Source organism: Pyrus communis, chromosome 6 (assembly GCF_963583255.1).
Source record: "Pyrus communis chromosome 6, drPyrComm1.1, whole genome shotgun sequence".
In the NCBI taxonomy this organism is placed as follows: domain Eukaryota; kingdom Viridiplantae; phylum Streptophyta; class Magnoliopsida; order Rosales; family Rosaceae; genus Pyrus; species Pyrus communis.
The window spans coordinates 11,381,358-11,392,001 of NC_084808.1; the positions used below are offsets into that span (position 1 = coordinate 11,381,358).

The following is a 10,644-nucleotide window of genomic DNA, read 5'->3' on the forward strand; positions in this document are numbered from 1 at the left end:
CAGAGTTAGAAGCAGAGAAACTGCCATTGCGGATTTCCAATTGGTGTTAAATCCTTCACATGTCAGCAAGCACTGGGATGGACCATTTTATTGGGTGTGTCGCCTCGCAAGGGGTGGGTCAGAACCCCAAGGCAATCCCTATCACAAAACAATTAAAGAATCATCATCACCCACAGCAGCAGCAGCAACGGCAACCGACAAGTCACCGGTGATTAGAGAAAACAGTCTAAAATACTAAGATATAAAACTTGGTTACAACGTTATAACTTTCTTTTCACATATCATTATATTATTAGATTATAATTTTCGTTTGATTTAACATTATATTATTAGACTCTGATGTTAAGGTGATGGGAAAATTTATTATATGAAAGAGTTATTATTTTGTTTACGTAAAAATTTTAAGTAATATAATTAGTCCACCTATTAGTATATGAGTAGATGACAATATTTCAAAATAAAGACATGTCATAATTGATAACACCAAATTCAACGTGGCACGCGAGCAAAAATTATTTTGAAGTATCATCTTGTATTATTTAACTTTAATTTTTTTATCATTATTATATAGATTACATAGGGGTAATATATTTTAAACTACCTAATGGTATGTTTATGTACTTGAAAACGAGGGAGGTCACAAATTCATGGGAACGAGAAAAATAAATAGGATTTGAATCAACTAATCTCTCCTAGTTAATATGATCCATAATTTTCACGTATTGGAATTAAGAATTTTAAGGTTGAATATACATTTCTTTTATATCATAAGTGTTAGTAAACACATGAGAATCTAAAAATTTGAATGATTACAATACTCAAGTTTTAGTAAACATATCGAAGTCAATCATCCTAATGAATCGAATTTTTGTTCTACATAAGTAAACATGTTATTTGTTAAGAGATGATGATTCAAACTTAGTTTACAAGAGAACGAGATGGTACCCTAACAAGCAAGACTAATTTCGAAGATGCATTTTCCGTGATTCAATCTTTGAATATTGCATATTTAAAAGACGGTGCACAATGATTATTTTGAAATGTTGATAATAATCTCTTTATTTATTAATTTTCTAGAAGTAGAGAAATTGCATAGCATAAACGATGAATTAAAAGTCATACTATAATACGAGAGCAAGGGTGAGGGTCCACTTGGGGACGGGGTTAAACGGCCGGGATCAAATGTGACTTTACATTACCAACCCCCCAAACATTATTAATTTATTCTGACTCATGAGGGGAGGGGGTGGCCTTCCCCGGAGACGTATAAAAATAGAGGCAGCCACAAGCACTCGTTCCCAGGTCTCCCCCTTTGTTTTCTTGGGATTCAGAAATGCCCTTTTAGTATCCTCCTCCTCTTCCTCCGTTGTTGCTAATTAAGCTTATCGCTCAGGTTCTGGTTTAAACTTGTGAAAAGATGGGGAGTACGGACAAGGCTATCAGCCTGGAGGAGATCAAGAACGAGACTGTTGATCTGGTATATTTTTCTTACTCATCTTCTCAGGAAAATATGGTTCTTGATTTTGTTTGTGGTAGTTTTTTACTTTTTCATGAGTTGGGATTTTGCTTAATCTTTACACCAAAGTGAGTTTACTTGTTGCATGTTCTTAGTTTTCTAGCTGTGTATGCTTTGGATTGATTCTTAGATCTGAATTTATCATGTTCTTACAAAATTGATTCATTCATTTCTGCAAATACTCTCCCTTCATTTGTTTTTGGTTATCTGATGGATTTTATATAAACTCTCTCTCTCTCTCTCTCTCTCTCTCTCTCTCTCTCTCTCTCTGTGCTGTGCGGCTTTTACTTAAGAAATTATCTTTTGTGAAACGGATTCGCTGCTACGTACTTCAGAGATTAACTTTTTGTAAAACGGATTCACTGATACGTAACATCTGTGTCCACTAATATAGCTATGTAAAAATGAAACTATATATTGATCTAGAACGTCATAGTGACACTAAATTTATTCCATATAAATCATTTCTTTTCTTCTCTTATCACAGAAACGTTCCCTGTCAATACAGTTTGTTCTAACTCTCTCTCTCTCTCTCTCTCTCTCTCTCTCTCTCTCTCTCGCACCGGTGTTTGTTTGCTTTTAGGGATTCGAAGTACTTTTCTATGGTACCTTGGGCTTTTCCTGTTCGAGGAATTCTCTTCTTTTTTATCTCAAAAATCTTAAACCGTTTCCCCTGTGATAACTCTCACATCCACCCTCTCTCCTGACACCATTTGATTTATAAAACACCCATTTTTTATTTTATTTTTTTTGGTCAAACTACCGATCTGTTAGATTATAGTTAGATTAGAAAGACGACGAAGTTCAAATCTTAGGTTAAAGAGACGACAGAGTTCGAATCCCATTATGGTGCAAGAACGACACACATCTATATCACAATAATAGATGATCACTTACAAAACCAACACTTCTAGTTAAACTTTTTCTGTACCCCAGTTGCCCTTCTACACTTATGTTGTATACACCAGCGTTTGGGTTTTTCGTATTGGGCGCGTGCAGGTCACGCACCAGCCACGCTCTTGCCTTGTAAAGTTGTGTTGTTCCACTTACAAGAGATTTTTGGAGGTTTTTGGCACATCCCATGTTATATAATTAGAGTATTTTTTATTTTTTGATTCGTTTCAAATATACTAAAAAATCTCTTCACTTACCAGAACAAACATTTTTTATTCATTTTTATTAATATAATAAATAAAAATGAAATATATTATAACTACGTTGGTCAACGCTTTTGTGATTGGCTAGAATCCCTAGGAGGGCAAGAATTTGGATAAATATAAAAAAATTGAGAGGTTTGATTTTCGGGTCATTGTAACCGTTGAAAATCAAAATTCATGATCAGCAATCACCAAGTTGTAACCAATAAAAGGGATTTGGATCCTATTTGGATTCAAATGGTAAGAATTTTAGGGATTTTTATATCGTAGTCATTTATCGTATATTGTGTGATAAAAAATTATTTCAAATTTTATTATTTAAAATTAAATATAAATAATATTTAACGAAAATTGATTACACGATATACGATGAACGATAACGATATGAAGATCTTTAAGATTCTCACAAAAAGGATTGGGAGAGAATCCTCATCCCAATAAAAGGCTTGACGTTACTTTTAAAACATAAAAGATTTCCTTTGAGATTTGATTCAAAAATAAAATCCATTCAATTTCGATTTCAAGGTTAAATTTTGAATGCAATGTGATAGATAAGATAATATCTTCTCACCGTTTCTCTCCTTGCGAATTTATATTTGGAATTTGGATGTGATAAAGGAGAATGTCCTAATCTACCGCTTTTACGGTTACGTGAACGAAATACTACTATTGGATTTTTTTTTTTTTTTTTTTTGTGTGGGAAAAAACCATATTATTTACATTAAGAGCCTCACAATGAACTAACAATAATTTGGTTCAAATTTGCTTTTGGCGAAAATTAAACCTAAGATCTCAAACTTACTAGTAAAGAAAAATATCAATGGACCGTAGTACTAAGTAGCTAATTTTCAATACTACTATTGGATTATATGTAATTGGATAAGTTGGTCACTTAATTGGTGTGTTATTCACTTTAAACAGTAATTGTGGTAGATTAAAACCTTTCTCTTGGATAAAATAAAGGACAAAATAAATTAAAGGGGACAAAATAAATTAAAGGAGAGTAGCAAAAGTGTGAAGAAAGAGAAAATGCGTACAGGAAAATCATATTTATGTCTAAAATCTATATCTTCAAACTTGTTTGCCTTATATCTCTTATTTCTTTTATTTTCCAATTATTATTATTTTTGGTAGCTGGCTTGATTTGAATTGTAGTACGCATTTATTTTTGTGGGATCTACTAATCTAGTAATGTATAGAAATCTCTCACATGTGGACCTCAAGCCCTATGGTTTAAAGAATGTCAAGCAAATGAACTGGCTTATATACTTTGAAATTAAAAAAAAAAAAAAAAAAAAAAAAAAAAAAAAAGGAACTGGCTATACTTTATGTGCATGTTACATGTTCACTAAGATGTGATTCCCCGACAGTTTGCCAACAGTTCATTTGTCAACTTGCAACAGTTATCATTTGGCTGGAATTGTATACTACTTTATATAAATATAAGAAAGCGAAAACTGGAATTGCATCACATTTACTGATCAAATTTCCGAGTTAGTACAAATAATTTGCCGGAACAAAATATTTGTATTTAATTTGACTAAATATTTTAACCAAATCATAGTTTTTATAGGTGGTGTGTGGTATGTATGAATGCTTGAAATTATAGTGAGCATTATAAGTATTTCTTTCCTAACAATGAGTTGGTTTACAGGAGCGGATTCCGGTCGAGGAAGTGTTTGAACAGTTGAAATGTTCGAAAGAAGGTTTGAGCTCGGAGGAAGGAGCCCAAAGGCTAGAGATTTTTGGTCCCAACAAGCTAGAAGAGAAAAAGGTCATTTTCCTAATAATATAACCAGCTTCTCCGCACGGGCGAGTGCAAGAGACATTTTCCTTTTACTACAACGATTACATACATTAAATTTTGTTTTTACTAGCTTTTAGTACAGTTTAGTTCATAATATCTAAATATTTGTTACTGATACAATGAACAGGAAAGCAAATTTCTCAAGTTCCTGGGGTTTATGTGGAATCCTCTATCATGGGTCATGGAAGCTGCAGCCATCATGGCAATTGCTCTGGCCAACGGCGATGGGCAGGCGCCAGATTGGCAAGATTTTGTTGGTATTCTCTGCCTGTTGGTCATCAACTCTACCATCAGTTTTATTGAAGAAAACAATGCTGGAAATGCAGCTGCTGCTCTTATGGCTGGTCTTGCTCCTAAGACTAAGGTAATCCAAATCAAACATTTCAAAAGGGTCCTGGATTTCAGTGGCTTTGTACTCAAGTAACTAACTTTAATTTTAAGGAGCCTTTTCAACAGTTCAAGAAAACCACATGAATAGTCACTGACATTAGTTGCACTAGACAAGATAAGGTGGCGTCTATATTTGTTGTTTTCTTGTAGCGCAAACATCACCGTTTTTGTTGTGTTAATATAATCCATTCTCATATGTAGGCTAGTAGGGAATGTGGTAACATAATAAGATTTCTAATATTGGCTGCCTAGTGAATGTGGTAACATAATAAGATTTCTAATATTGGCACTCCTAGCGCCATGAGTCTCAGACGCTTATCACACAACTATGCACCTCACTAATTGGAGGCAACAATATAATTCTTATGTATTTGATGGCGATGTATATGTAGGTGCTTAGAGATGGAAAATGGAGTGAGGAGGATGCTGCGATTTTGGTTCCAGGGGACATCATCAGTATCAAATTGGGAGATATCGTCCCAGCTGATGCTCGTCTTCTCGAGGGTGATCCTTTAAAGATCGATCAATCTGCCCTCACAGGAGAATCACTTCCAGTGACCAAGCATCCAGGTGATGAGGTTTTCTCCGGTTCAACTTGCAAGCAGGGTGAAATTGAAGCTGTTGTTATTGCCACCGGTGTCCATACCTTCTTTGGGAAGGCTGCACATCTTGTGGACAGCACTAACCAAGTCGGACACTTCCAGAAGGTGCTCACTGCCATCGGGAACTTCTGTATCTGTTCCATTGCCATTGGAATGGTGATTGAAATCATAGTCATGTACCCAATTCAGCACCGCAAGTACAGGAGTGGAATTGACAATCTCTTGGTGCTCTTGATTGGAGGCATTCCCATTGCCATGCCCACTGTCTTGTCCGTGACAATGGCTATTGGTTCTCACAGGCTATCTCAGCAGGGTGCCATCACCAAGAGGATGACTGCCATTGAGGAAATGGCGGGTATGGATGTGCTTTGCAGTGATAAGACAGGAACACTAACTCTTAACAAGCTTAGTGTCGATAAAAACTTGATTGAGGTGTTTGCAAAGGGTGTGGAGAAAGATCATGTCATTCTTCTAGCTGCAAGGTCATCCAGAACTGAAAACCAGGATGCCATTGATGCTGCTATGGTTGGAATGCTTGCCGACCCAAAGGAGGTATAAATCATTTCCAACTTTTCTTGTATGCCCTATAATTGATTCTTCATTAATTCTGGGACGGAATTTTCAATGGATATGCTCATCTTAATGAATTCATTTATACACAGGCCCGAGCTGGTATTAGAGAGGTGCACTTCTTACCATTTAATCCCGTCGACAAGAGAACTGCTTTGACTTACATTGATTCCGATGGAAACTGGCATAGAGCAAGCAAAGGTGCCCCTGAGCAGGTACTTCTGTTTTTCCTATAGTTACCTGGTGCATTACATTATTGAAAGGTAAGCGTTCATACTCACAGACTAATGAATTGATTTCTGTAATTAGATTTTGGACCTCTGCCTCTGCAAAGAAGATTTCAAGAAGAAGGCTTTTACCATTATTGACAAATATGCTGAACGTGGGCTTCGGTCATTGGCTGTTGCTAGACAGGTTTTATACTCAACCTTGACGTTTTTAGCATCTCTTGCACTTTTTTCAGTTTTATAAGAAGTAGAGCACCGGCTTATAATTGTGATTGGTATATGTTTACAGGAAGTGCCTGCGAAAACAAAAGAAAGTTCTGGTGGTCCATGGCAGTTCGTTGGATTGTTGCCTCTTTTCGACCCTCCAAGACATGATAGTGCAGAAACCATCCGCCAGGCTCTTAACCTTGGTGTAAATGTTAAGATGATTACTGGTAAATCGGTTAATATTCAACCTACTTTAATGGCTTCATTCTTATTTTGTGTGTGGTTGTGCTTACTTGCTGTCGCCGTTTCTGTGTCTGCAGGCGATCAACTTGCCATTGCCAAGGAAACTGGTCGGAGACTTGGAATGGGAACAAACATGTACCCATCTGCTTCCTTACTTGGTCAACACAAGGATGCAAGCATCGCTGCCCTTCCTATTGAAGAGTTAATTGAGAAGGCTGACGGGTTCGCTGGAGTGTTTCCAGGTGAATACTTTTGAGCAGTGATTGATTAGAGGGTTTCTCTGTTTTCTAATACGGAAAGTGATTTTTTCTTACACATCTTCTTGCTTCTTGTAGAGCACAAATACGAAATTGTGAAGAAGTTGCAGGAAAGAAAGCACATTTGTGGAATGACTGGAGATGGTGTCAATGATGCCCCTGCACTGAAGAAGGCAGATATCGGAATTGCTGTTGCTGATGCTACAGATGCTGCACGAGGTGCTTCCGACATTGTTCTTACAGAACCCGGATTGAGTGTCATCATTAGTGCAGTGTTGACCAGTAGAGCTATTTTCCAGAGAATGAAGAATTACACTGTTAGTTTTCCTGCCTTTCTCATCAAAAGACCACTCTGATCGAACAGTTTATGATGGAAAGTCTAACGTTTTCTTCCTGTTTTGTTTTCTTTGTCTTTTGCAGATCTATGCAGTTTCTATCACCATTCGTATTGTGGTAAGTAAATAGTGGTGGTTTAACAATTTGTGGTTTCTCTCCCTAATCAAGTCTTTATCTAATTTTTTTTATTTATTTTTTGGCATACATTGCAGTTCGGTTTCATGTTCATTGCTCTCATATGGAAGTTCGACTTCTCACCCTTCATGGTTTTGATTATTGCCATATTGAACGATGGTAAGTTTTTAGGAAGCGAACTGTCAAATAGTATATGATATATATTTATGTGACTGCTGACACCATGCACTCGTTAAATTTTGAAGGCACAATTATGACAATCTCAAAGGATAGAGTAAAGCCATCTCCCCTGCCTGATAGCTGGAAATTGAAAGAGATTTTTGCTACTGGGATTGTGCTTGGAGGTTACTTGGCACTGATGACTGTTATCTTCTTCTGGTTAATCAAAGAAACCGACTTCTTCTCTGTAAGATGATCTTTATTATGCTTTTCTCTTTTCTGTCCATCATTTTTTTTTCAGAAACTTTCATGAAGTTCAGTTCCCAATATGCATTTTCTGCTCATTATTTTGCAGGACTCATTTGGTGTAAGATCCATAAGGGAGAAACCTGAGGAACTAATGGCTGCCTTGTACCTGCAAGTGAGTATTGTGAGCCAGGCCCTCATTTTTGTGACTCGATCCCGTGGCTTCTCCTTTATGGAACGACCTGGAATGCTTCTAATGAGTGCTTTCATGATCGCGCAACTGGTAAGAGGAATGCCGCTTATATCCTCTCTTAAATAAGCAAGTTTTTATAGAAGTTATAGAAAGCTGAAGATTACCCGTCTTCAGGTTGCAACTTTGCTAGCAGTATATGCCAAATGGGGTTTCGCAAAAATACACGGAGTTGGTTGGGGATGGGCTGGTGTCATCTGGATCTACAGCATTGTATTCTATTTCCCACTAGACTTTATGAAATTCACCATTCGGTATATCTTGAGTGGAAAGGCGTGGCTCAACATGCTAGAGAACAGGGTAAATCTTGGTTCTTTCGAATAGAAGGTGAAATCGTTTAGTTTGATCGGTGAAGTCAAAGTTTTCTAATGATTTATCCTACTGTAACAGACTGCCTTTACCACCAAGAAAGATTATGGAAAAGAAGAAAGAGAAGCTCAATGGGCTCATGCTCAAAGGACACTTCACGGTCTCGAAGCACCGGAATCTTCTAGTATCTTCAATGACAAGAACAGCTACAGAGAGCTGTCTGAGATTGCTGAGCAGGCCAAGAGACGAGCCGAAATTGCAAGGTAAGCTACCATTCAGAATTTCAAATGTTACCTACAGGAAACAATTCATTTCCCAATTCCTGTTACATAACATCACTTTCAAAGTTATATGAATGATGGGTAATGTTCTCTTGTTAGAAATCTGGCAAGTTATGTTGCCATATTGTAAATTTGGACCATACTACGAGCTCAGTAGTCCAGATTGACAGCCTAGCAACATGTTGACATAACTTGTCACATATTCTGGCAAGAAAACGTTTTCCTATAAATGACAGTATCTTCCTGCATGCCATCGGTTTATTGAAACCAAATATCTTGTTAATTTGTGGTTGTAGACTTCGGGAGCTTCACACTCTCAAGGGACATGTGGAATCAGTGGTGAAGCTGAAGGGCCTGGACATTGACACAATCCAGCAGCATTATACGGTGTGACAATCCAGAACAAACCCCACCTGGGAAAGAAAGGGCCGGAGTTCAACAATGTAACAAAGTAATGATGAGAGATAGAGGAAGAAAGAAAGACAAATCGAAAGCAGGCCTAATTAGTTATACATTTCTAGATATGTTGGAGAGCATGTCTGTGCTATATATAAAACTCTCCTTCGTTTTATATTTGCATTCTAATGTATTTCAAGTGCAAGATAAAGGGTTGTATCTGGTTTATTTTTGCTCGTCTAAGGGGCCAAACAATGTCCTGCAGTTTTCTAGTCATAATCTACTTTCTATCTTTCTTTGATAGTGTGCACCATTTTTCTATCCACTCTTTTAGCGTTTATCTAATGCAGGATGTGAGATAGCATTAGAACGCTGATGGCACAACCCTCGGATGCTGACCATGTTCGTTCAAGCGCTCTGACATTCTGTACTATTCCTGCATTAGAGAACAATTGCTCACTCTTCTGCTAATACCATAGCAGGCCTGTTGTCTATCACTTTTGAATTGCATGGAAACAATTATAACCACTGTTGTAAAAATCTCTGCCTAACGCCAACCTAGGCTGAGGCACCAACCTAGGCTGCCTAGGCACCTACCTAGACCCGCCAAGGCACCCGCTAAGGTTGCAACTCACTTAGACAGAAAATAAATAACTTTCATTTTGAATTTATTTTTATTTTTAAAAACTGTAAGAAACTTGTTGAATACTTAAATAAACACACATTATAGGCTTCTTCAAATACTTCATAATATATATATATATATATATATATATATCATTCTATTTTGTAGTCTATGATGAAATTATATATATTTGAAGTATAAACACACTTATTTACATGAAATATTATAGATTTACTTAAATCCACCTAGTCCGTCTAGGCGCCCGCCTAGTCTCCGCCTAGCCGCCAGGCCCCAACCCTTTTCTCGACTAGCGCCTAACGTCTTTTAGAACCTTGATTATAACAGGAGAGTCTGACTATTTGGTAGAGATAACTTAGAACCAAAGATTTACCTTGTTCTCTAGCAAGTTGAGCCAAACCTTCCCCCTACAATGGATGGCAAATTTCATCCATTCTGGTGGAAAATAGAAGACGATGGTATAAATCCAGTTGACACCGGTCCATCCCAACCAATGCTGTGTATTCTTGCAAAACCCCAGTTGGCACAAACATCATCATCTGTCTATCCCATGTATAAAAAACTCGTTGTATTTAAAAGAAGATTTATGTGGCATTGTTCTTACCAGCTGCACGATAATGAAAGCACTGACTAAAAGCATTCCAGGGCGTTCCATTAGTTTCTAAGGACTCTCTCTTATGGATCTTACACCAAATTTTTCCTCCAAAACCATGAGCAGAGAATGCATATTGAAAACTGAACATGACAGTTTATATAAAAAAGATGGACAGAATAGCATAACGAAGATCATCTTACAGAAAACAAATCGTTTCTTTGATAACCACCGAGAGTAATCCCGGTAGCAAAAATCTTTGCATAAACACGTTGCTTACAAACTTTAGAGCAACTCAAAGAGGCTATTTATAACTTTTTG

At 37.0% G+C, this 10,644-nt stretch overlaps 1 protein-coding gene across 1 annotated transcript; it reads left to right on the forward strand.

Moving 5' to 3' along the window:
* The first annotated feature begins 1,242 nt into the window (after nt 1–1,242).
* Nucleotides 1,243–9,387, forward strand: LOC137736970 (plasma membrane ATPase 4-like). The gene is made up of 16 exons (XM_068476299.1): nt 1,243–1,477; nt 4,328–4,447; nt 4,608–4,844; nt 5,263–6,024; nt 6,135–6,257; nt 6,352–6,456; nt 6,559–6,703; nt 6,797–6,961; nt 7,055–7,293; nt 7,397–7,429; nt 7,525–7,606; nt 7,693–7,853; nt 7,962–8,135; nt 8,220–8,402; nt 8,493–8,674; nt 8,989–9,387. Exons 1-16 carry the CDS (start codon nt 1,418–1,420, stop codon nt 9,083–9,085), a joined length of 2,868 nt encoding a protein of 955 aa, XP_068332400.1. The 5' UTR covers nt 1,243–1,417; the 3' UTR covers nt 9,086–9,387.
* The last annotated feature ends 1,257 nt before the right edge of the window (nt 9,388–10,644 follow it).